Genomic DNA, 27,349 nt, shown 5'->3' on the forward strand with positions numbered 1-27,349 from the left:
ACCAAACAAAGTAGTTTCGCATTCACAACGAAACACAGCTTCTTCACGACATGGCGGCGATGGTAACAATACTACAGCGAGAATCAAAGTTACGCCTTCTTTCTTTGCGCATACAGTTGTGCGGTGTTATGCAAATCTTCCCACAAAGTGACATAGACATGTGGGGGCGTGTTTAAACGAGGCATTTTAGGAGGGCGTGGACGAGTCTTAACTTTTATAAAGAATATCTTTTTGGGACGAGGTGTTTGAGGAGACCGTGGACCAGTCTTAACTTTTATAAAGAATATATCTTTGTGTTTGAGACTTTAGTCTTTGCAACTTTAGGGATCTTATCTATTCGTGAACAGCTTGTAACACTCCAAAGAGAAAGGAAAACTTGAAATCGCATCATATGAGCCCTTTAACAAGTATGTATGTATACTCAACATGTAATTGGATATTATCATGACAAGATTAGCCATAATAAACCATATTTACCTTGAAATTTACAGGTGTCTCCACCTTGTTAGAATAAAATAAGGAATAAAAAAAATTGCATATATAATTTAACACACACACACACACACACACACACACATATATATATATATATATATATATATGTGCTGTGCTCTTAGGAACCTTAAGTGCAGCAGAATTTTTTTTGTAACCTTGGCCAGATCTGTGCCTTGCCACAATTCTGTCTCTGAGCTCTTCAGGCAGTTCCTTTGACCTCATGATTCTCATTTGCTCTGACATGCACTGTGAGCTGTAAGGTCTTATATAGACAGGTGTGTGGCTTTCCTAATCAAGTCCAATCAGTATAATCAAACACAGCTGGACTCAAATGAAGGTGTAGAACCATCTCAAGGATGATCAGAAGAAATGGACAGCACCTGAGTTAAATATATGAGTGTCACAGCAAAGGGTCTGAATACTTAGGACCATGTGATATTTCAGTTTTTCTTTTTTAATAAATCTGCAAAAATGTCAACAATTCTGTGTTTTTCTGTCAATATGGGGTGCTGTGTGTACATTAATGAGGAAAAAAAATTAACTTAAATGATTTTAGCAAATGGCTGCAATATAACAAAGAGTGAAAAATTTAAGGGGGTCTGAATACTTTCCGTACCTACTGTATATAATGTAATAATTTAATTTATGAATATTATAATAACAATAAATGAAATAGACACATACGCAAGCGTGTAGTCCTCTGACAATGCTGAAGTGGACATATTCTGTATAAAGGACTCGACAGAGGTAGAGTTTCTTCAATCATAACACATTTGTGTGGGATTCAGAGCTTGAAGTTGTTGCTTTTGAACTGTGAACCAATAACTTCAGAACCCAGACTGACAGTGATGTCTGAGAACGGGTGGAGACGTGAGGCTCATCTCACAGGTCTGGATAAAAGTCAAAAGCACATTAAGCGAAATCCGTTGTGCATCCCCTGCGATAAACACCCCAGGGACGAGTTAGCCTGTCATTGATTCAAACACCAGTCAAGGAAAACTGTGTGAGTCAGAGCTATTGTATATATTGACAGGGACCAGGCATCTCACCATGGAGAGAAATCCCAAAACAATGGAATCAACACGGAATAATGAGAGCAATTTAAGAACGTCCATGAGATTCCAAGAGGCTCTGAGATTTCAAACGAGTTGAGTTATTAGTAAAACTCTCAGACACCAACAACTGTTGTTACAAAAATATCTCTTGGTTATGTAAAGGCTTCCGTCATGCACAAAGAGCAGTTGGGTAATAGATATAAAGGTGCTGGAACATAAACATCTCCTTCATTTTGCCAACCACAGTATCTCACAGGAGATACAGTATGTGTACTCCAATGTCTTCACTCCAATTAGCTAATCTGCATAAAGTAAAACTATTTTCAACTTTGCCACATTGATGGACATAAAAATATCATATCATCAACAGTCACTGTTGCTCATGTCACCAAAACTGAAAATCGCAAAAAATTATTATGAATTTTATTGCTAATCGCTATTTGCAAATGTGCCTTCAAATCAGTGGTATTTTATCATTATTTATATAATTTTATAGTATGCATTAATATTTGGAATTAGAATTATTTTCATATTTGAAGTTTTCATTTTAATTTCTTAATGTTTTAGTAATTTTGTTTTGTGCTTGGGTCATTTTTATATATGTCTATATAGCTATATTTTTATTTGTTTGAGCAATTTTAGTACTTCATCTTAAACTTATTTCAGTTTAGTTGTCAAGGAGGCATTTCTCATTTTCATTCAACTTTTTCATCTAGTATTTTTATATTTAATTGTATTTTAATTACCCAAAACAATTTTGGGCTTTTAGCTTTATTTCCAAATAACAACACTGCTTCATATTAGCCTGAATTTGGGATTTGATTTGAATTTGCTTATTCCTAGTATTTTTTTCAGTTTGTCAGTTTTTGTGTCATTCTCAGCCTTCCGTTCACAAACAACAAAACAAAAGGTGTGTGTTTCTGATGATTCCCTGAAGCTTCACACATACAGATGCATCACCTTGTTACTGAAACCAGGACGTGTTAAAAAAAAAAGGTGTCTGCAAAAAGGGGTAACACTTATAACAGGGACAGGAGTCTGGATCCACACAGACAGAACTACCTACAGATACAAGTCAAGCTGTCAAGCTCACACAAACAGATGTCCTGGCTGTGACAGATCAACAGAAACGATCAAATATGATTCAATATTAAACAATCCCTTTCAAAATGACCCAAATACAAACTGCTCACACAGAACAATTACCTGAGAGAGCTATTGATCATTTGAAACCAATGTCAACTTTAACACTTGGTTCTTTGAGAGACTGCTGATTAGGGATATGCCAGTATCAAATTCTCATGTTGCGATTAATTGCTAATGCTTTCATCACGGTATACGGTATTATCACGATATTGAAATTTAGTCCGTGATATATCGCATTACCGAATACCGGCACAAGTCTACTGCTGATGGTTTCATTTCAAACGTTTGTGTCATATGACACACAACACTGATATCACCATCAACGTCAAAGTGGTTCCTCCACAATCTACAGACTTTGAGGAGATGACTCATAGCACTGTATTTAATGTAATGAAGCTAGGGATGCACCGATATGAACATTTTGGCCGATACCGATAACCGAAAGCTATATATGGCTCTGCATCTGCAACATTTAAAAAAAAAAAAGTCAAACAGTGAGTCATTAAGTCTAAGAGAGTCTAATTATGTAGCAAGTAGGGCTGCAAAAAGGTCGAAAATTTCCAGTAAATTTCTGAAACATTACAGAACTTTTGGAAACTTTCCAGGATTTTTTGGAATCTTCCAGGAATTTTTGGAAAGTTTCCGGAAATATTCCACCCCTTTGCAACCCTAGTAGCAAGCAAAACAAATAATATGAATATTATAGGGGTCATATGATGTGATTTTAATTTTTCCTTTCTCTTTGACGTGTTACAAGCTCTTAGTGCATAAAGAAGATCTGTAAAGTTGCAAAGACTAAAGTCTCAAATCCAAAGAGATAAAATATAAAAATATCTCTTTTATAAGCGATATAAAAGTTAGAGTCAACCACGCCTACCTAAAACGGCTCGTTCTAACACGCCCCCACATGTCTACGTCACGATGTGGGAAGATTTGCATAACGCCGCCCAAGTGTTCACGCAAAGAAAGGCAGAGTAACTTTTATTCTCGCTGTAGTATTGTTGCTACCGCCATGTCGTGAAGGCGCTGTGTGTTTCGTTGTGAAAGCGAAACTACTTTATTTGGCCTTCCAAAAGAGGACATGACTAGAAATCAGTGGTTAAGTTGTATTTACAACACTGTTCCAGAACAGTTCAACCCAAATATTCAGATATTTGGAAACAGGACTGTTTCCTGATCCTGGTAGAGTAGACTACAATGCCGGCTGTTCTGACTCACAGACTGTAAGTACGTTTTATAATTTGAATTATATGACTATATAAAAAATAATAGTAATATAATTAATATAACAGCTATTATAATTGTTATTAATCATGAAGCAGGCAAAACAATAATTAACATATTAATAAATCTTTAGAATTATATAAATATATATAAATAAGTAAAAATAATAACGTCTATTATTATTATTATTGATAATTATGAAGCAAGCAAAACAATACTATTAATATAAATATTGCATACATAAAATTATTACTACTACTACACTATTCTTATAAAATTATAATTTGTTATATGTAAAATTTATATTTATTCTTATTTATATTAATATTCAAATTATTATTATTATTGTTGTTGTTGTAAATTGAAAAGAACTTAGAAGAACTAAGAAAGCATTAAAGCTAACAACATTCTTGTGATTTTGTAAGCATTTGGAAGTTCTCTATGAATCAAAAGAGACCAATTGTATCAAAATGCTAATTTGACAAACCATTAAAGGCTCATGAAGAGCTCACATTTCAAATCTCAAACTGTCCTCAACTATACATCAACAAATGCTTTGAACTTTACAACATGTGGGCTTTGGTATTGGTATTTGCATTGATAGAGGCATAGCTTTAAAGGCTTCATTTATTGTGAATAACATCAAAAAGACAAACGAGGTGCATTTACCAGAGACGTGGATCGAGGTTCCGGCATCAATCACTCCGCTGTTTGGCCGCACACAGTATCGACGCGGTGCAGTCGTCTTTACTTTAAAGCACACATTTCTGTCTGTGGGGTTAGCAAGCTTTAGGGTGGTGGTCACCACATCTGTAAATGGACCTATGGGGAGAAAAAGAGGACATTACTGTACATTCAAAATGCACTGAAATGATTCTAGGGCATACAGTGTGGCTGTTAGCACATTGCTATTCAGTTTCTAGGGTGCGCTGGGTGGTGGCTTACTGCAAAAACATCTCAAACTGATCAAGAGCAATATCTGCAGCCAGACTGCTCTAAGTGACCACATCGATTTCACCAAGTCACCTTATAATGATTCAAGACAAATCAAATTAGTGGCACATTACAAAATTTGCGATACATCAAAGGCCAAAAGACCACAGTATTGTTCTCAACCCTGGCACTCGCTTTACACTGCGGCAAAGAATAAGGGTGATTTTCAGGAAAATGGAACAAACAGAATTTGTTCTGCCAAAAGCTGATGCTAATTAGTCCACATCACAGAATCAAACTATTTAAATGTCTGTGGTGATAAACAAAGAGTGGAGACCTGAAAACAATACGGTGACAGAGAAGACTGATTTCAAAATCTTGGAGCCAGTAAAATTTTGAATGTTTTTGAATGGTCTCTTATGCTCACCAAGGCTGCATTTATCTGATCAAAAACAAAAATAAGCAATATTGTGAAATATTATTAAAATTTTAAATAACTGTTTTAATATTTTAATATTTTATTCCTGTGATGTAAAGCTGAATTTTACTCCAGTCTTCAGTGTCACATGATCATTTAGAAATCAATGCTGATTTGCTGCTCAAGAAAAATGTCTAATTCTTATCAGTGTTGAAAATAGATGTGCTGCTCAATATTTCTGTGGAAACGGATACTTTTTTTTTTTTAAGAAAAAAGTGAAAGAACAGCATTTATTTGAAATAGAAATCTTTTAAGACATTATAAATGCCTTTTGATCAATTTAATGCATCCTTGCTAAATAAAAGTAGCCTATTCATTTCTTACTGACAAAGCTTTTAAACATTTCACACTAACTTAAAAGGGATAAAAAAAAATTGACCCTAGTTAGTCAATCAATTCCTGATAAATCCAAGTGCCATCCGACATCGTCTTGCATGTTTTGTCTCGTTCTGACTAGGGCTGGGTATCGAGTTCGATACTTTTTAGGCACCGACCGAACTGCCTCGATACCATCGAGTATCGAAAAACGTCTCGTCGTTCGGTACCAAATTTCGATACCTAAGGGGTTAATCTCATCACCGTCAGTGAGCCAATAAAGGCCCGGGTATACTTCACTTTCAGCGTTCCGTTCCGTCTCGCGCTCAGCCGTGTCCGCACAGCTTTCAAAGTATACTCAACCGCGGATGAGTGCAGACGGACGAGCTCAACACAGGCGCAGTTTGACTTGCGCTCTGTCTCAACTTTCACCTCGCGCATGCACTGTTGTACGCGTACCGTCCGCGCGGTCTCAAAAAATTGCCTGCACACGGACGGGGTGCCCTCCTGATGACGAAAATGACGTAATGTGGACGCGGACGGCCGAACTGACATTAAATTAGTGCTCAAACATTTCTAATCAGAACGAGCTGATTAGACATGTTTATCTCTGTTAAAACAAACAAAAAAGTAATACAAATGTAGAAAAACAAATAAATGTAATAATACTATAAATGTTTGTAGCAACACTATAAATCCTGAAGTCCAAGGACAACACTGATAAATTTGTTTATCCACAGCTAAATCCAGAGAAATGGATAACATATGGTATGACATTATATTGAAAGTTTTGAATGGCAAATGATTTGGTGTCCCTTTCATGGTGCAGCGGTTTCTGCTCAAACATGAAGAGCAGATAAAATCTCTGACCGTCAAAGAGGAGTTATGCTGCTAAGATTTTGTCTCATTCACAAAGATTTCTTTTTCTTCTAATGTACTGAAGTCAACACAAAACAGCATAATTAGCTATTTTTATTTACATAATGTGACATATTTCCATGTGAAATAGGATTTTCCATGAGAAACCGGACTTTTGTGCAAGTAGTTATTACATTTTGATGATCGATTACAAAGGTAGAGAATGAGATTGTGCCAACATTGCCAAAAATATGTGTTTAGAAATTAAATGGGTCATGTTTAATTTCACGTCGACTTCATACATCTGTCTCAGACATCCCTCGCCCTTTGTGATGCAGCAGCGCCACACATCAAGTATGCAACACCTCATCTGGGTTAATTCTATTAAACCAGTTAAATTATTGAGAGGCTGTGACACTTGAAACCCATACTGGGCGTTATGTTGTTTGAGCCTTTATGTTGTGTGTTACAAGGAAAAGATAAAGATGAACTAAGTGCCTTAGGCCTTTAAAACCTTTATAGAGAGACAAACATTGCACAAGGCCTAACAATGGACTATCCTCCTGGCCAAAAGCCTTACGCTCCATGTCATTTCCATTTATACAGACCTATATGGAGTAACTGATACAATTAGGGAATAAGTAATTGCAAAGCATGAGTCGTGCAGAAAAGCATCTTTCTCTGTATTAATTTCATTAGGTAAATCATAACGTCACCAATCAATACCAACAGCCTAAAAGGAACAAAAGAGTCAAATTATGAATAAAACAGCCCTACATAGTAGGGATTGGCATTTTGAGTAATTTTGTTTTCAGAAATAGGTTATCAATTAATTGAAAATTATAAGTAAAAAAAGTATGACTTACAGTAAATTTACAGTTTTGCAAACGTTTCTACACAAATAACAGATATTGAAAAATAATGCAATATTCATTAATAATATATAAAAAATCATATAAAAGTTAAAAAAAATGCTGATATTAAGTAATACTGAGTATGCTATAATAATAAATATAATTGCGTACATAAATAATACTTATAGCCATGTAGTCTCATTTAATGCATACATATTTTTTCTTAAGATCTTCAGTTTGACCTCCAAAGTCAGGCTGAGCGTCAAGAAAGTTCTAGGATATTCTGCAGACTAGTGTTGTGTTCGATACATCGATACGACGATGCATCATCACAGAGATTTGATGATACGAGTATCGATACAGCTGGCCCTGTATCGATATTGTGGCACGTGTGCAGCAGTGGACCGCGCTTAATTTGAATACAAGAACAACGTTTAAAATTGAGCAGAAAAGTGCGAGGTTTCTAAAAAATAATGAATAGAGCATAATATATAGGCTATAACAAGGTTTAATCTGGCCGCAGAGGAAAACAACTGAGTTGCCTGAGAGAGACGTAATCCCCGAAACAGAGCTTCCCACGTGCGCAATTCGGAAATATCTGTGAAGTGTGTTACTTATCTTTGTCAACCTGGCAACCATGTGCACGCGCGCTCTCTCTCTCTCCACTGGATAAACGCGCTTGCTTTCTGAAAACACCAGTTTTAGCTTGCAGTTTAGCGATCTCCACTTCAATATTCTATTCTCAGAAAAGTGTCATTCATTAAGTGTTCATTTATGAGAGAGAGAAGGAGAGAGGCTGTCTATGTATGAATTACCACCGTTTTGCCGCGTTTCTCTATTAACAGTGAAGCTGTGGCATTAATTCCTTTAGAAACAATGATGTTACCAGCTCCTTGTTGAGAAAGATAATGTAGCTCTTGAGCGATTAAGCTATTTAGATGATAAAATTGCGGGGCAGCGCAAAAAAGTTTGTTCTTGAATGTCTCAGTGCTGAATTTCACCTCAGTGCAGTCAGTGCAGTCCCGTATCGTGATACGTATTGTATCATGGCCTCTGTATCGTGATACGTATCGTATCGTGACTTTGCTGGTGATACACAGCCCTACTGCAGACACAAAACATGTCCCCTTGAGAACTTCACTGAAACACTGAAAAAATCACTGTACGCATCATTTACTGTTGAAGAAGTTTTTCTGCCAAACAAGGTACAACACCGGAAAAGCCTTAAGAGATTATGCGTGCCTTTCATACCGCTCGGAAATACCTAACACATCTGTCTGCAGTGATGCAGCGTTCATCTGCACAGAGAGATACTTGGCATCCACACGTGTGCAGATGTGACTGGTCTTTCCAACTCCGCATTTCAACATCTGCCTCTCATTTACACCCTGCTTTATAGCCCTAAAACATATTTATTACAGGACCGTTTCATGATCATTATAATAATTCAGTTATCCAAGGTCTGAATCAATGAGCACTTATGTAATTTCGCCACGTAGGTCAAGGTATTAGTAGGTCAAAAAGGTGCAGCCCTGCTAAATCAAACAGACATCACCGTATTTTAACAGCTTTGCCACATTACTACTACAACTGGGTGACCTTAAAATCTCAGAGGGATCAAATCGCCTTTTATACTTCCATATAATTATTGGCTGGGGCTACTTCCTGAACTCCACAGATGAGTCTCAGCTTCAGATGCTTTAAATACAAAGTGGCATGTCTGGATGGTTGGGTTGTTACCTGAGGTTACCTGCTAATCCAAAGCATCACAGACTTTTCAATGAAGTGTATTGTAAGGGGAGGAGTTTGAGACAGGAGGCATGGTCTAATTTTAATTTGAATTAGTTGCTGTGGCTCCTTTATGGTGAAAGACCCATTCTAGCCGCCTCCTCAAGGGGAAAAGCCATGTCCAGTGCTGAGAAATAAATGCATTGTACCTCATTTATAAAACATAAACCTGCAACTGTGCTTTGAACTACACCTAACAACTACACAGTGGATTTGAGATCTCCACAGCTTTGTTAGAATGCCTTAATGTAAAGTTGGCTAAATAAACTCTTGATAAAAACAAGTCAAAGTACTGTTCTCAATTGTGCAGTACTTTTAGCTTTGATTTAGAATCAATGGTCATCTTACAATTATTAAAATTTAATTATTTACAATTATTTTATGCATGCATTAAATCATGCCGAATTAAATGCATGATAAATAAGATGCATTGAAAAAGCATTAAAAAAAATATGCATTCAGAAGGATGCATGTCTAAAAACTACATTTTTCAACTTCACACAGCAATAAGATGTTCATGATGCAAGACCCTGAGAAAAAATGCTGAGACCTAAGATGTTTGTCAGTGCACATGTCAGGAAAATAACATATTAAGTCTTTTTTCAGATACAATTTTAAACATTAAGTGAAGTTGAAGCTCATTTAAAGAAAAAATGTAAAGAAAAAAGAAAAAAAAAAATTCCCAAAGTGGTTTGAAAAATTAGCTTGTTCTCTTTTGAATAAGTTTATTGATCTTAACCCAAATCATATATTTTTTTCTCGATTAGGCATAAACCTAACAAAATTACATATGATTTCTCTGAACACAAGACTTCATATCTAATGTTATTTTGCTTTTCAAGTAAATTTATCATTTATGGATACTGGAAGTGGAAATCAAGACAAAAATAGTGAAAATGATTTTTGCAGCACAGCCCATATAACTTTGCTTGATCCTAAGGCTTTTTATATTTTGATTATTCTAGTGTATCACATTCATGGTCTGAATAGAACATATAGAATAACAATAGAAAAAAAATTTAATATAGCGGACCTAAAAACCTGTCAGAGCAAAAGAGCTTGACAATAACATCAGGCAACAATTTCCCTGTAACTTTGCACTACCCTTTGAATCAGGACAAGTTTAGAGAAGCATTTTAAAGCTGGCCATGTTCCACAGTGGAACCGACTCAGTCTCTTCTTCCTCAATTTTAGTGTATGATAAAAAACCAAAATGAAACCTGGAAGAGAATGATACTATTCCTGGCAAACACTTGAATGATTCAACATAAATAAGCACTCACACTAAATGAGCAACACTTGAAACAGCATTGCACTCACTTTTAAAGATATTAGCATTAACCAATAACCTCGTGGCTTAGGTGACATCAGTTGAAAAAATCGTTTCAGAGGAATCGTACACATGAACATTATTGCTCAACAAGCAAGATCACCAAAGGAAAACTAAGCAATAAAAAGGTGCAATGGTTACAGACTCATTAGCCTTGAATATCAATGCTTATGAAAGGTTTGGCTGTTGATAAGCAGAGCTCATGCATGGCTTGTCAGGGACTTTGTGTGTGAGCTGTTCTTTTCAGTTTATTCATAAATGATCTCTAACATAAGACAAGCTTTAGACAGGAACCACTAGATTAAACAGTTAGCGATAAGTATTTTGACTACAAACTAAACTCACTGGGGAGAGCAAATGGCATTGAGAGTTATCTGGCATCGATATACATCTCCTGCAGCCAAGAACATGTCTAATGTCACCTCACAAGCAGTAGGAGAACTGCTCTCATTTTTGAAACATTTAGCCTAAACAATGAACCAAAGACTATGACGTCATGAACAATAATAACATTTACAACATTAGGTTTACAAAATGTCCCAGTTAACCCAAGACCAAATTTACAAGCCGTGTCCTGACAAATGACTAAAAAAGGAAGACTCTGTGGAGAAGGAAAACTAATTCACTGACATTACAAGTTGATTTAACCAAAATTCAAATTTAGAGCATAATTCAGGTAGTAAAATAAATATCAAAATTAACTGCTAATTTTTAGTTTCCATTAGACAATCCATGTTAAGACAACATTTTATAGTAATACGTCCTTAGATCACAACACCTTAAATCACAATAGTCAAGCATATTCATTTTTTACAGAATTCAAAGCAGAATAAACCATAACAGAAATGGCCCAGGGATGAGAAATTATAGATTAGACTATAATCAACAGCAAAACAATAAAATGAGAAATATATTGAAATATGAGATCAACTAGTGTATAACGTACTTATTTTCAGCATATAAAGTTTCAGAGGGAGGAAAAGCCACTTTTACCCATTCCCAGCAATGCATGAACTAATAAGACATATTTACATTTACATTTAGTCATTTAGCAGACGCTTTTATCCAAAGCGACTTACAATTGATGACAATAGAAGTAATCGAAACCAACAAAAGAGCAATAATATGCAAGTGCTGAGACAAGTCTCGGTTAGCCTAACCGAGAAAAAAAGGTTTTAATATATACTGTACATAACATATACATATATCTCTTGAATGCAATACCAGTCGCTTTGTATAAAAGCTTCAGCCAAATGCATGAATGTAAATTTAAAGTTGAGCTCACTATAGCTGCACTGAGCTCCCTAAAGTTCACCCAAAAATTATATAGGCCTAACTAGGCCTGGGCGATAAAACGGTATCGATATTTATCGACGGTACACCTTCTTCGATAACGATATAAAAAATGTGTGAATGCAAAAATAGTACAATCCAACGTTAGATGTGCCTCAGGGAGCATCACCAGTGGAGCACGAGATGCGGTGATGATGATGTAAGTGACGTTATAGTTTAATGTTTTGTTAGTCTAGCCCACGAGACACGCAGTTGCTGCGTTATTCATTCAAAATATTAGAGAAATATAGAAGCTCAATGTGGGGAAGATCTTGATTAGGTTAAAGGGGTCATATGATGCTGCTAAAAAGAACATTATTTTGTGTATTTGGTGTAATGAAATGTGTTTATGCGGTTTAAGGTTCAAAAAACACATTATTTTCCACGAGAAAGGAAAAATTTAAATCGCATCATATGACCCCTTTAAAACCGAAACCAAGCTATTCACACAGAACACATATTCAGCACATTTTCTAGACGGACAAATACGACTGCTGCATTCGCGTCTCACACAAGAGATGTAGACAGCCATGCAAAGTTAAAACAGTTTAAACTTTTAGAAAACACGTCGCGCATTTTTGTGGAGTTTTTTCCTTTTCACTGCATCTCATATGTTTTTAAAGGCAATCTGTGTGAATGGCGATTCGGCTCTTTGTATTAAGCAATGCATAAATACATGATGCTGTTTTGTTATCGTTGATAAATTTTTTAGCTATATCGCCCAGCCCTAGGCCTAACTATATAGCTTTCTTTCTTCTGTAGAACACAATAGAAGATATTTTGAAGAATGGTGGGAACAAAACAATATCGGCGCCCACTGATTTCCACAGAATGAACAAAAGAAACACAGCAACATTTTTCAAAATATCTTATATTTCACATAAAAAACATAATCGTTTTGGAATGACTTGAGAGTAAGTAAATGATAACTGATTATCCTGTCAATGTGATATGTGTTGTGCTGCTTATAATGTTCACAAAATATCTGCAAAATCAGCCTGAATGGGTTATACTAGTGGAATTGTACAGACTAACTAATTACATACCCACTCAGATATTTGTGGAAGAAGCAGTTTAAGCAAGTTCATTTCCGTTCCGGAAACCACTGTTACACATGAGGTGCATACAGAAGATTTATTGACTAATGGACTGGTTACTATTAATAATATATAAATAGCCGTTAATACTAGCAATTATTGATTGTTGGAGTGTAAAGGAAAAATATATACACAGTGATGCTTATTTGATTTTAAAGTGTGATGAAACAGATTTAGTGACAGATTTGAAATGGATGTAATAGATTATTGAAAAAAAAAAGTAGGGCGGGGACTTGGTTCATTCATTAAATGTTGATTGGATTTTGAGATGTGGGAATTGCACTCAAAAATGGAGGCAGATGAATGTGAGGTTACAGCTAAATAATAATATATACATATATGAATTGTAATCATATAATCAATAATATGCATTTAGAAAACAGATTTAATTTCATGCCTACTTTAATAAATACTAGGCATATGCTATAAACATACAACAATGTAGCATTGGTCTGCGGTCCATAGCAATTGGTGATACCTATACCTTTTACGCTAAACATAAAATGGCACATGAACATGAACTAAAAGTCCCAAACCTTCCAGACGCCTATGAAATGCCAGTTTCAATGAAACATTATGTGTTTTCACAAAAATCCCAACGCAAGTCATTTGACCACATCATTATAATAATTATATCCATGTCAGGTGGAACTATGAACCATGGCAGTAAAATAATAGTACAAGTGTCAAATCTTTCTCACTGGTGCCGGAGACTTCCTGACTGGAAGCAGCTTCAAGGTAGGTATCAGTGTTGCCAGATTTTGCTAGAAAAAAATACGCTACCAGTTCTGATTAAATAAGACAAAAAGAATCAACTTGCTTAACCAAAAGAAGCCAAAATACGCGGCCCAGTTGTTCTTGCTTAAGATAGGAACTATTTCTCCTTCTGTTCATCTGAACATGAGGAGAAATGAAGCTCGACTTTGACAGCTTACTCACAGCGGTCATTCAAACAGAGAAATTAAGTCACGGAGTGACAGAGAAATATCACATTAAATAACGACATACACACTTTGTGTACAGGCTAAACACTAACATACAAAAGTCTCTGTTGTATTCTGGAAATAACCTCATAATAAACCACAACAGCCCGTTTTTATAAGCGACTCTCTTAAACAAATGCAACGCAGCGTCGCTAATAATAAGCGGACATGGCAACACCGGTTTCACCGATTCATACTAACCGAATTAACCAGCCCACCAATACAGCCTGTATGTCAAGGCCTAAAATAGGCTAGCTCGAGCTAACGTGCTTGTCAGTCTCCTGCTAAAAATAGTGAACACTTGATTAACCTGTCATTGTCACATGAAGGACATTTAAATGAGAGCCTGCAGTCTAAAACGATTCACCATTACGGCGCTGCGCCATATTATTACTATTACAAGGACTGAGGCCTGTCAGAAACGCCACCTCACCGCCTCTTTCTGCCCGTAACCCCTAAAAAACACGTCGGTTGACCCTCCCTCTTTGTGCTGGGCGTTATAGCCGCTAGTTCACGGCCGTGTCAGTCTCTCAGCTCACCTCGGAACCTCAGTTCGTGCTGCGGTTCTAGAAGCAGGACCTGCTCTGGCCTGGCCATCTCCCACTGCGCTTCAAACGCGTCGACTGCTGCGCTGACGTCCGCTGGAACTGACGGTGACGGGCTTGACGGTTGAGGCTGTCGATGAGGACTTCTGTTACATTTATTGAAATAAAAACTCCACAAGGCAGTGGAAATAGCACAGTGTTACCCGATCCACTAGCGACTGTTGTGATGCAGCAGGAAGGGACTGTGGGAGAGCGAGAGGCTGGCCGTGACGTCACTGCCCCTGCAGCATGCAGAGTAGTGGCGACTGATGTGAGGAGAAGGGTGTGGGTGGTCTTTATGGGTCATCTGTCTTCATCTTCAACCATGTTATGGTAAATTTACAGTGGAATTTTCACATATGTGTACATGCAGTGACCACTAAAGAAAACGATACTATTTTGCATTTTATAATTAAAATGTTTTTTATTTTTTATTATATTAATATATATATATATGAGATGATATTAGGTTATATATTAACAAAAAGGTATACTGTTAATAACAGGTAAACTGTTTTAATAAATAATATAATATAATATAGGGCTAATATAATATAATACTGCTATAATACATAATATAATATAACGAAGACATTAGAAAAGTTATATTTTTCAATGTCTTAAATATAAGGGACATTAAAAATAAAATAAATATATGAATAGAAAATCTAACATAATAATATATATAAAAATATAAAATATTATTTATGTATTTTTGCATAATTATTTAAAATCGATTGACCTTATATTTAAGATACATTAAATATTTGTACCTCAAAAAGGTATTTGACACAGCAAAAAGTTTAAAAGGTAACTGAAAATAGTGAAATACATTTAAATGATATGCTTACAAAATATATTTAATTATAGAATTTTAATTATATTAATAATATAACATTCACACACATATTTAGTTATAATTATATTCATTTAATTAAAACACATTATAATAATGATTGGCACAGCAAAAAAGTTTAGAGGTAAATAAAAATAAATATTTAAAAGAAATCTTCATTTTATCAGTGAACTACCCCAAAAAAAATTATTTATGTATTTTTGCATAATTATTTAAAATCGATTGACCTTATATTTAAGATACATTAAATATTTGTACCTCAAAAAGGTATTTGACACAGCAAAAAGTTTAAAAGGTAACTGAAAATAGTGAAATACATTTAAATGATATGCTTACAAAATATATTTAATTATAGAATTTTAATTATATTAATAATATAACATTCACACACATATTTAGTTATAATTATATTCATTTAATTAAAACACATTATAATAATGATTGGCACAGCAAAAAAGTTTAGAGGTAAATAAAAATAAATATTTAAAAGAAATCTTCATTTTATCAGTGAACTACCCCAAAAAAAGGCTATATTTATGCCAACTGATAAATGCTCTGATACATGAGACATGGATTTGGACTTGTATGTAGATTTTAGAATGTGTTTTTAGATTTTGCTTAATCAAGAAATGCTTAATCATAATGTACCGGTTGCACACAAATAATAATGTTAGAGGAGAAAATCTAAGTCTGTTCCTCAAATGCAGTGAAGTAATCCAACTGAATATATGGGAATCTAAGAATTAACATGAATGACTTGATCCTCAGCCAAGTTTCTGGATCACATTTTACTTGCATCTAGTTGAATTAGGTGAGTTAATTTATGCTCAGCTTGGCAGTTGAACACAAGCACTTAGAGGGTCGTTTTACTTTCCTCAGCACAATTAAAGGTTCAGCAGGGACCCCTGCCAAAGGAGACACATACCACAAGTGTCATATTTATATATATAGCCCATCAGTTTAGGAGGAACTATCACCTGCTCCAAACAGATTCTCAATCCCTCTAAACTGCAGGCAGACATTTGCACCATTTTTTTTTTTTTTGAACTGAAACTAGAATAATCAGTAGTAACTTGTCCCAGATCACAAACCAATAAAGCTGTATGTTGATTACATAACATACAAAAATGAAAACAGATTTTGTATAATTTTATTACTAATAAAAAGCTCAACATTTCCCTTTTGCACATTCACAAATAAAATGTTATATTCAAGCCTTCATTGTATGACAAAATAATAAAAGAGAAAAGCTAAATAGCAAGAACACTTAATGATTGGGTTAAATTACTTTTGTATATACGGAATTACAATGGTAAGTATGACATTGAAAGACTACATATCAATTAATTTACACAATTCATCTATGTGCTATATACAAGGACGTTAAGTACATAAGCAGAATTTCACAACTTTCTTAGGGTCAGCCCAAGACTGTTGTCATTGTTCTTCAACCTAAACACCACTGCAAACCACACCAGACGGCATATCACACTGTCTGACTCAAGTGTAGCATGTAGTTCCCCTCAAAGGCATTAATGCAAAGCCTGTGCTCCCTAGCAAGAGGACAAGCAATTCAGCAAGTCCTTTTCAATTGGCTAAGAAGTCAAGAACTTAAACTGGACTAAATGAGACGTTTGGTCTCGCTGTGGATCACAGGCTTTGTACAAGACAAAAAACAGCTATTCTACAACATTTAGAGCTAGTAATGCATTTCCATACATTGTAAAGGCCCTTCAGTGAGTTTAATAACACGTGACATTAGTTGAACTGTTTCCTTCTCCAATTAGTTTGACATGACAGAAAGAAAATAAAAAAGTTCAAGATTCTGGTTTGAGTGCAAGATACTTTTACTTTGCAGTAAGGTATATTACAGACACTGGAAGAATCAATTTGAACGTTGTTCTCTGTGTAAACATCAATAGAAACAGCTTAGGACTGTAATTTTTCCAAGTTGTTTCAACTAGGGCAAGAAAGACACACAGCAATTCTGAAAAAGTGCAATTTCATCCCCTAAGAATTGTTCCAAGTAATCCCTTTTTTTCTTTTAACAATCACTGTCTTCTAAAGGAAAATATTGTTGTTAAAATTCATGGATTAACTACAATTACTGTAATAAGTCTATAAATCTCTCAGCTATTATTACTGACAGCACACATTTTGGAGGGGAAAAGTATTATTATTGCACTTGTGAATTCCTGAAAACATTACGGTGCATTGGCATCACTGCATATAAAATCACAGGATAAATGACGTTAAAAGAAACGCAAGACTTTGACGATGCCCATAATATTAATTCCGATTCACTAAACACTCCTATATGCCAATATTATGTGTCAAAAGCATATGCGATAATATATGTTACACATTTTTAAAGTACCATCATAAGACAAATTACAGAAGCCACATACTAATTTCTAAAAACAACAGAGATGGTGTCATGTGTTATACTGATGTGCATGTAGATGAAACACATTTTAAGCACATTTTGCTATTGTGGGTATATGCAGTTAAGAAATTGTAATGTATTTATTCTATATTCACATATATGACAAAACTGTAAAAGATAATGTTCAATTTTGGTTGAATAAACCTAAATGTAAATTCTACATGATGTATAGAAAAAGAGCCACTCAACCACATTATCTTAATGGTCTTGAATGAATAGTGTGTACATTAATCCAAATCTTTTAAATGCAAGTTTCTCAGGTGCAATTCTTAAAGACTTTTTCTCCCAAATTAAGCTCTTCAACAAATTTGACAGTAGAGCTCTTAAGAAAACATTTAGGCTCAAAAATTGGGTGACAGGAAAAAAATCAAAGCAGAATATTTGGTATAGCGTAACTACTTTCTTTAGCTGTTTTTTTTCTTCTAAACGTCTTGTTCTTTCTAAACCAAGACTAGTTTCCATATATGCTCCTTTTTTATCCCTGTCCAGATAGTAAAAGCATGTTGGATGTGCAGGCCAAAAGTTATTCAGTCAGTGAAAGAATGAGAAAGATGAAAAATGTTTATGAGACAATTAGGGCATTTGGCAAGTCCTCCCAAAATCACTCAATCCAGTAAAAAAATGTCATAAAATGGAACAGCAAGGGATCTGAAGCAAACAACTGCCAACTAGCACAAATGGTTAAAATGCAATTTTAGAAAGTATTTGGACATAACGCACACTTCACAAAGTCTTGGACAAAAGCCTAAATCGCACCACTTCGTGTACAGAATTCCAGCAATGGCTCCTTCCCACTAACATGAAATTTCTGATATGAAAAACATGTGAACAGTTGGAAAAGTTATCAAATCTAACACTTTGAATCTGCTATTCTTGTCGGCATTCTAGAAGAATGGCCAACTTTATTTCAAAGCATGAGGTTTGAACTTCTCTAATGCCACGATAATGCACTGCAAGTGGTAACAACGGACATTTATCGGCAAACATAAGAGTCCATTCTAACTGTTTGCTAATCCAAGAACAGGCTGGATCTGTAGCTAAGAATCTGGCAACCCAGAATGTGGTTAATTGGAGCAAAGAATGTGTTAGTACTGTTATCTCGACTTGCGAACTGATTAAATAAGCAGAAGGTTTTGCTGAACTCACGCATGCTGCCATCAGCATCACTGACCTACTGATCTGCTACTACAAGATCCAACTCCTACTGTCACAAAAAAGATTTGGCACATTCTATATATATATAACTTCATAAATTCATCTCGAAATAGGGCTTCTGGCCAAGGCTCAGACATCTCTTGCTAAATCCCAGAGTTATCTTCATTTATATTTTTAGTACTACCACTGATTTTAGTTTTTTTTTTTTTTATATACAAAATATAGGAAAGACAGAAGTGCTCACAACCTCATGTCTGGTCCTGCGTAACAGAAATACAAACATTTATTGATACTTATAATAGTAAATTTGTGTTTGAGTAAACCTCATGAAAACATGTCCGTGTCATTTTACCCTCATAATCACAATAAAAAATGAGAGATAATGAGGACTATTTTTAAGAGCATTTTGTTACATTTCTTTTAGGACAATTAAGAACACTTTCATACTGTATTTCTGTATTTATCATTAATGTAATACAGCTATATTAGTTACTGTTTTACAGTTGAAATTAATTGTATACTGTTACACAATGAAAAACATCTTAATAGTCCTAAGAATGGACTTTACCTTCACTTTATGCAAAATATAATTTCCTATTTTTCCACTTGATTTGACTGACATGAGACCTAAATATGACAGCTTTCATTAGATTCACCCATTCACATTTTTTTAAATCATATACAACAAAAATGTGCAAAAATAGTGGGACAAGAACGCTGTGTTGCTTGCATGAGGAGTGCTGAAAATCTTAAAATGTACAGACGGAGAGACAACAGCTTCACTCGGAAACTTCATAGAGTTTTGCAGAGGTTGTTGCACAGAGATGAGAATGAACGAGAGAGAAAGAGAGCAAGACAGGACAGTATCTGATCTGTTAAGCAGGTGTTTGTGATCTAGAACAGAAATGGATCCCCAAAGACAAGGGCTGAAGAACAGGCAAGATAAGGTACAACGATTATATGAGGGCATTTTCATCTTTTCTCAAGGAAGTGCATCAGGATTCAGACTATATATCTCATTCCATTCTTAACTGAACTTATTTTTTGGCTCCAAAAGGAAGTTACGGAACTTCCCCTATGACATCACATTCTTCATCTGCTATTATCCTTGGTTACTAATCGAAAATAAAACAAGAGGCTGGAGAGGATCTGGCCAAATTGTTTACGGCTGCGTCAACAGCAAGTGCGTTCCCTGGTCGACTCTGATGGTTGGCGACGAAGTTTGAAGCCCTTGACTGCAGACCCGCCATCCGCGTCTATAACTGGGATCCTTTGACCTGTAAAGGAAACCAAATAAAAATGAAAATGAGAAAAAAAAAAAAAAAACGACTTGCTGTTTCAGTTCCTGCACAAAAGTCACAAGCACAGTATCATGCACCCGCATGTTCCTCAACGGGGCCACTGCCAAGCTCCATGGTAAAAGATCTGTATCCACTGTAACTCATCCACTGCCCCGGGTCCAAGTGGCAAGAACAAGTATCCACCGAAGCACTATTCTCACCACCATCAGGATCAATTATAGATCATGCATTCATTATCATTTTAATAATAGATTGTGTTGCAATAAACAGCATTTATTAAAACTAAACCAGCTTGATTAAGAAGCACAATCAAGGGAAGACAATAACATCTAAAATCACAGGGGTCTAAATTTCTACAGCCTTGTCAATTACATACCACACAGATGAATAGTTAGTTAGGATTTTACTCACTTATCTGAATGAAGATCTCATTGATGTTAATGGCATTTTTGGCACTGGTTTCTACAAATATGGCATGAATGGAGTCAGCGTAGTCCTTGGCGTCCTTCTCTGACACCTCTCTGGAAAACAAAAGGACAGAGCAGCGGAAAATAGGTGAAATAAGAGAGTGGAGTAAAAAAAAAGAAAAAAAAAAGTAGTAGCTTATTTTACAACACTTATACCACACTAACTGGTCATCAGTTTCATAAATGAACAAATCTAACATGTTTAAAACTCTCAACGACACTGGCATGTCTGTGTTATTCTGGAGATTTTCAACAACAAAGATTTAAACTGACACCGAACATGTGTGGGAGATTATCTGAGTGGGCAGAACCTTGTAAAACTCATGTATTTTTTTGTGACGGTGGTGTTTAACTAGTACACGGCAGCGTGTAGGAGGTAAACTATTGTGTGCTGGTTCTCTGTGCATCTGTCACCTGATCACAGGTGCTGATCAGATTGCACCCATACACGTTTCAGGCCGGTCACACTGACAACGGATCAATTTTCCATTGACGCTTCACGCTTCGCTCTCTTTTAGATCAACTGCCCAGCTGGTGATGTTTTCTCTAAACATTTCGATTAACTTGAGTTTTGTTGGTTGTTTGTGCAAAAGTCCCTGCCACCTTGCTAGGGTGATTGTGGTAACTAGGGTAATGCTACAGTTTGTGATCGCTAGTGTGTTCGGAGTGGTTGTCTACTAGGCATAAATATACGTGGGGTCCTTCAATGCAGGTTTATGGGATTTGTGCCAACAAAATCACACATCCAATAAAATATTGGTTAATGGTTTGTTAATAGCGAGAATTGGACCTTAAAATAAAGTTGCCTTTTTTAGCTATGCTTTTAATAGAGTATAATTTTAATTTTAAATAGTATTCAGATTTCTAAGTTGGGGTAATGTTATCAGTAACTGTATTTTCATGATGACAGATTTTTTACCTCTTAAACTTGGATCAAAAAACGTAAAGAAACAATAAACTCAATGTTTAAAAGTGAAGTAAATGATGGCAGTGGATCACTGAGAACAGGACCAGTTGTGCCAGAAAATGAAATATCTAAGCTTCATGTGCCAGACAGAACAATTGCAAGAATTTTCCCTGATATTTATTGCCTGAATGGCTTGCGGTGCGATCGCTATTCCTCAGATTCTATGTCTCGGTCTTTATGGTTTCGAAAAGTAAAATACAACCGCACTGACAGCCGACTAACACTGCCAAAGAAAGCAATGGTGAACCAAGACATATCATTGGACCTGTGGGAAGAGTGAAGCAATTTAAAGTGGAAAGATAAATTACAGACCGCTGAAGAGTGGATTTCTTTTTCATCACAAGTTATGCTTATGGTAATGGTACGTGTGTGAGCTTGTTTTCAATGAGTCGAGACAAGTTGACAGCAAATATGCGGGTCTTTTCCCAACGTCAAATTGAGCTGACAGCCACCGCGGGTGCATCCCTTCAAGCTGAATAGAGATGACAGGATGCAGAGTCTTTTGTGGCAAGGAATGGAGGAATTCACCTGGCATCGGTGAGATCGCATTTGTTGCCAGTGATAGCCACCACTATGTTGGGTGGTCCGTGCTGGCGAAGCTCCTTCACCCAGTTCTTCAACGTCTGGAATGATTCCTGAGTGAAAGATGGGGAGATCTTTAAGACAAGCAACACTGCTACATCATAAGACTTTAAGGTCATTATCTACTGACCCTCGTGTTGCTCAAAACCTGCGTGGTAACAGTTCTTCCATTGAACACAAAAGGAGTTACCTAGCAGACTGTCCAAGCTGCTCTTTTCCATTAATTGAACGTGAATGCAAACTAGCAGCTGTGAAGCACCATAAAATTAGTCTGTATGACTTGTGCATGACATATCATGTCTTCAAAAGCCATATGATAGCCTTGTGTGAGGAACAGACTGACATTTAACCCACTACTCACTGAAAGTCTTACCTCAGCTCATAACTCCTATAGTGTTCCATGGAGAAAAAAAGATCTTGTGTAGTTCAGGCGACATGAAGTTGAGTAGATGATGACCGAACTTTCATTTTTGGGTGAACTATCCCTTTAATGGCTTTACTAGCAGAAAGATTTGTGTAGTAATAATGAAGAAATATTTCAGTACCTCTTTAGTGATGTCATACACAATGATAGCCGCAGCAGAGCCTCTGTAGTACATGGGAGCCAGGGCACGAAACTAAGAGCGAAACAGATAACAGAGAAAATTATGGTCTGTACTTAAAATAAAAATAAGACTTAATCATCACTGATAACATCCCAACATCCCTTCTTAGGGGACGAGCGGGTGATCTCAACCTGCGTATGCTTATTATCAGAGCTTTGAAAGAATTTGTTCGCTTTGGCGGAGGTCTCCTTCGAGTCTCATGCAGAATTAAATGGACAACTAAAACACAAACAAACGCATGTTATTCCAACTTGTTCCATTCAAACAGAACTCTAGGCGGCGGTTAGGGAAAACCACGGTGAAAAACTCTAGACGTGAGCCACTGTTAAAACCTAAAGGAGAATTGTGTTTCAGATGGCCATGCCAAGGGGGCTTGAGTTGAGGAACTGCATGGAAAGGCGTATCAACACATGTGGGAGCCATCAGGGGAAAGATGAGCGCGACGTGTCAGAAGAAGTTAGTGTTTAATCATTATAAAATAGCATAGTTGGGTTGTTCGACCCCGGTCATCAAAAATAGATCAAAAAGGCTCTGATTAATAAAAACAAGCTGGATCCAGTATGCCATTCCTCGGAAAAAAAAAAAAAAAAGAGCTAAAAGTGCATTAGAAAGTGAATGATTAAGAGAGAGACAGGGTAGGGAAAGTAGACATGGCAAGAAGCCTTGGCTGCAGTTTAGTTTTTTTTACATACTTTCTTAAATTTAGGTGTGAGCTAGCCTGAGAAATAGTCTTCAAATCAAATACACAGTTTAGAAATGTATTTTTTTAGCCAACGTTATAGTTTTGGCAAATTACTGAGATCTTTACAATTAACAGTTATGAGCTGCAAATTGGGGTACAGTAATATATTTGTGCTCATTAACGGAATGTTTTATGAACTGCTAGTTTTCATCAATAAAAGTGAATAAAGCAATATGCGTGAACATACATACATTTTCAAATAATATCTAAAACCAATTGGAACTTGTAGTTCTTAACTGGTTTTGCTGATCAATGCATCAGTACTAAGTGAGATCACTTGAGATAACATTTATTAATAACTATTCTACAGATTCATTTGACACCATTCAAAATTTATTATTTAATTAATGAAAACGCTGTATAAATCCAATATAAATTGGATTTAAGTTAAGAAAACAGGTCGGAGCTCTGCTTAATCCATCTTTTTCGCCAATAAAATGAATGAATCAAGTTTGACTTACATGGTTTCTCCCATTTATAGCCGTTTTAGGCAAAGTTCGCTGCACAAGGAAGAGGAAATGCTTCAGTTTAGATTTTGACTAAAATTGCAGGATGTCTCCTCAGACATATCCCAGGATTCCAGACTGTGTGGTCCCTCTCCAACTCTACTCCTGCATTTTCTCTCATCCAACTTCCTCCAGTCACTACCTCTTCAAATTACTCTTGCCATTAAGTCGATTTGTCGGTTTTAAAGACCTCATGAAATCGCTTTGCTAGCTATATGCAATTTTTATTTCTGCCTATATCTAATGGAAATAAGTTTCTGAAAAATGTTTTTAAAAGAAGACTCCTGTGCTCAACCAAGGCTGCATTTATTTGATCAAATATTGTTACAATTGAAAATACATTTCTATTTCAATATATTTTGAAATGTCATTTATTCCTGTGATCAAAGCTGAATTTCCAGCAACATTACTCCAGTCTTCAGTGTCACATGATCCTTCAGAAATCAGACTAATATGCTGATTTGCTGCTCAGGAAATGTCTTGATTTCTTATTATTATCAATGTTGAAAACAGTCGTGCTTCTTAATATTTCTGTGCAAACCATAATGCATTTTCCCCCAGGATTCTTCGTTGAACAGAAAGTTCAAATGAACAGCATTTACTTGAAATTTTTTGTAACTATGTAAAGTCTTTTCTGTCACTTTTGATCAATTTAATGCACCCACAAAACCACTAAAGCAAAAACCAAAGAATACAAAACAAGCCATGTTTCTATAATGCTGTTCTAAAAAGCAATGTGTCGGATAATTATCTAATCAAGCACTTTACAGCCAGTGAAAAGCCTGATCACAGCTCCCACTGGAGCATAGGAATCTGTGGACAAAACTGTCTTCTCTTCTCAAAATCACAATAGAGCTTGAAGTTCAAAAAGAAAGAAGAAAGACACTAAGAGGGAGGAAGGGAGAGAGAGAGAGAGAGATTCTGGCATTGATTGCTCTTCTAAAAACCACTATCTCTGACATGGCCTAGCATTTCATCCTATCAGGCTCTGGAGCATCCCGAACAAAGTAAAGCAAAGAAAACCTGACCTCTTTAACAACTCAAAGGCCATGATGATGAACTTGCACCATATTTACCGGTGGGAATACATCAAAGCGCTAAACAGGACCAGATGAGGGTAAAGAGGCTAGATAAGTCAGACTTTCCCATATGCTCATTCTTTCATATGGAGTGGGATCCAAACATTCAAGACCAATACTTCTATTTTGCATTTTTCTAATTTAATACCATTTTTATATATATAAATTATATTACCATCAAAACAATTTAAGTGAAAATTGTGAATATAAGGCCATGTCTATCTTTTGAACAAAGAATGTAACAAATCCCACTAATTATGTTACATTTGACCTAAAATATTTATTTTCCAGTTAATTTTCTAAGCTTTTTCTGTGTTTTAAATTCATCATAATCCAAAACTTTTTATTTTCCTGCTTTACATGTAAAAAAGTCCTAGATCTTCGATGTAGTTGCATAAAAAGAGACGAGCAATTCCTTAACACTTGGTATGGTACTATTCTTTCTAGCAGCTTGTGTGGGCCGCTTGGCATTCTACAGTTAGCATCACATAATATCACAGACAAACATAAGAGGAGATCATATTCCAAACAGCCTCAAGACCGCCGTCAAATCATGAGCGGTGATAATCATTTCAAACTATGCAATGTCACCCATACACTTCAGCTGTCTTGCCTAACGTAGTAGAGCGTTTTGGGAGAGAAGAGTGTAAAGATATAGAGCGTATAGAGATACATGAAGAAGACCAGCCCCCTTCCAATATCATAAACCTCTCTTTCTCTCAAATGCATGCGTGCATACAAGAGAAGTGCATGCAATACTGCCCCCTGTCTGAAGTGCAAAGACACTGCAAAAACAGAAGTGAAAGAGTATAAACATTGTATTTAAAGGGGTCATATGATGCGATTTCAATTTTTCCTTTCTCAGCTTGTGTATGTGTCACCCCAGTGTGTGTACTAATTGTTACTGTTTACCCTTTCTTGTCCTGCTGTGTCCCAGATGAGGAATTTGTGAAGCTCATTTTGGTACTGCACAGTCTTCGTCATAAATGATGCTCTGAAAAAAAATTGGCACGAGCAATAATAACATTAGGCATACAAATACAAATAGATAGGTTGGCATGGAATCTGAGACATCTGCTGATCTTGTTTATTAAATGTTTCAGAAATGTTTACAATGCATTTATTTATGCATCCAATAAGTTTCTCAGCTTTGTTTAATGTATTCTACCAATTTTTGATTAGTAATATGCATTGCTAAGAACTTAATTTGGACAACTTTAAAGGCGATTTTCTCAGTATTTAGATTTTTTTGCACCCTCAGATTCCAGATTTTCAAATAGTTGTATCTCAACCAAATATTGTCCTATCCTAACAAACCACATACATCAACGGAAACCTAATTTATTCAGCTTTCATATCATGTATAAATCTCCATTTTAAAAAATGGACCCTTATGACTGGTTTTGTGGTCCAGGGTCACAAATCTGAATGGCTGGCCTGACTGGGACACTGGGACAGCATAAAAATCTTTATTGTTGAGCCCTGAAATGTGTGTCAATTGGATTCACATGTATGTAACTCAATTAAAATGGGTCACACAGTTTAAATCTTTAACACACAGTGATGGAACATGTATTATACAATCAATGCTGTATATTAAATCACTTAACGCAATGTGAATCTCTATTACATTCAGACTTATCAGCACCAACAGGTCAGCTGGTGTAACTAGTTCCAGATGCTGATTTACATTTTTTTTTCTTAAGATATTGAATTATTATTACTAAGATTATATGTTTTAATAATAATAAATCAAGTTGTTTTTTGATACAGTGCTTTCGGACACTAATCCTCAGGAAATTTCAACACACTATGTATCACTTTTGTTTGCTTCAAACAGCTTCCATTTCAGTGCATGTCGCCACTTGCTGTGTTTGCTATGTGCCAATCCTTCAGAATTGCACGTTAGAAATCAGAAAAACCTGCATCACAGTTTGCTTGACCTCACTGTGAGTGTGCTTTGCAGTTTGCTTACCCAATTGTGGGATTAATGTTGGGATCAAAACTATCCTCCACAAACCTCCACACGATACTTGACTTTCCAACCCCTGCGTGTGGTCTGCAGTATAAAACGAGTAACTATCAGACATGGTATGTGAGATGGATTTCAGGCTGTTTTTTTTTTTCTGAAATGCAATACTCAGTGTTTCTTAGGAGTGTATTAGAATTTT

The 27,349-nt window shown here is 35.9% G+C and overlaps 3 protein-coding genes across 4 annotated transcripts in view; 1 reads left to right on the forward strand and 2 right to left on the reverse strand.

Moving 5' to 3' along the window:
• The window catches only part of LOC107666099 (vesicle-associated membrane protein-associated protein B-like), a 25,987-nt gene extending 11,231 nt beyond the window's left edge, over positions 1-14,756 (reverse strand). For both annotated transcript variants that reach the window (XM_016457239.1, XM_016457238.1), the window contains exons 1-2: positions 14,428-14,756; positions 4,590-4,742 (exon numbers count right to left, since the gene is read on the reverse strand). In XM_016457239.1, coding sequence (XP_016312725.1) covers positions 4,590-4,742; positions 14,428-14,485 — 211 coding nt within the window. In that variant the 5' untranslated portion in view covers positions 14,486-14,756. The remainder of the gene's footprint in view (positions 1-4,589; positions 4,743-14,427) is intronic.
• Positions 14,757-17,157: 2,401 nt separating this feature from the next.
• Positions 17,158-27,223, reverse strand: LOC107666109 (ras-related protein Rab-22A-like). The gene is made up of 6 exons (XM_016457259.1): positions 27,154-27,223; positions 26,091-26,172; positions 22,792-22,863; positions 22,193-22,299; positions 20,642-20,751; positions 17,158-20,206 (listed from the first exon to the last, which is right to left on the reverse strand). Exons 2-6 carry the CDS (start codon positions 26,160-26,162, stop codon positions 20,103-20,105), a joined length of 465 nt encoding a protein of 154 aa, XP_016312745.1. The 5' UTR covers positions 26,163-26,172; positions 27,154-27,223; the 3' UTR covers positions 17,158-20,102.
• Positions 27,224-27,266: 43 nt separating this feature from the next.
• The window catches only part of LOC107666016 (serine/threonine-protein phosphatase 4 regulatory subunit 1-like), a 14,856-nt gene continuing 14,773 nt past the window's right edge, over positions 27,267-27,349 (forward strand). The window contains exon 1 of the mRNA XM_016457106.1: positions 27,267-27,292. Within this exon, the coding sequence (XP_016312592.1) occupies positions 27,267-27,292 (26 nt within the window). The remainder of the gene's footprint in view (positions 27,293-27,349) is intronic.

The sequence above is a fragment of the Sinocyclocheilus anshuiensis genome, unplaced genomic scaffold (genome assembly GCF_001515605.1).
Source record: "Sinocyclocheilus anshuiensis isolate Anshui unplaced genomic scaffold, SAMN03320099.WGS_v1.1 scaffold447, whole genome shotgun sequence".
NCBI classification, from domain to species: domain Eukaryota; kingdom Metazoa; phylum Chordata; class Actinopteri; order Cypriniformes; family Cyprinidae; genus Sinocyclocheilus; species Sinocyclocheilus anshuiensis.

Excerpts from the sequence above, each read along its gene's own strand:
- LOC107666109 (XM_016457259.1), bottom strand. The coding sequence starts at position 26,162 with ATGACGAAGACTGTGCAGTACCAAAATGAGCTTCACAAATTCCTCATC. Across the intron at positions 22,864-26,090 it reads ACACAGCAGGACAAGAAAGG|TTTCGTGCCCTGGCTCCCAT; the intron begins GTAAACAGTAAC and ends TTTCGCTCTTAG. Across the intron at positions 22,300-22,791 it reads TGTATGACATCACTAAAGAG|GAATCATTCCAGACGTTGAA; the intron begins GTACTGAAATAT and ends TCTTTCACTCAG.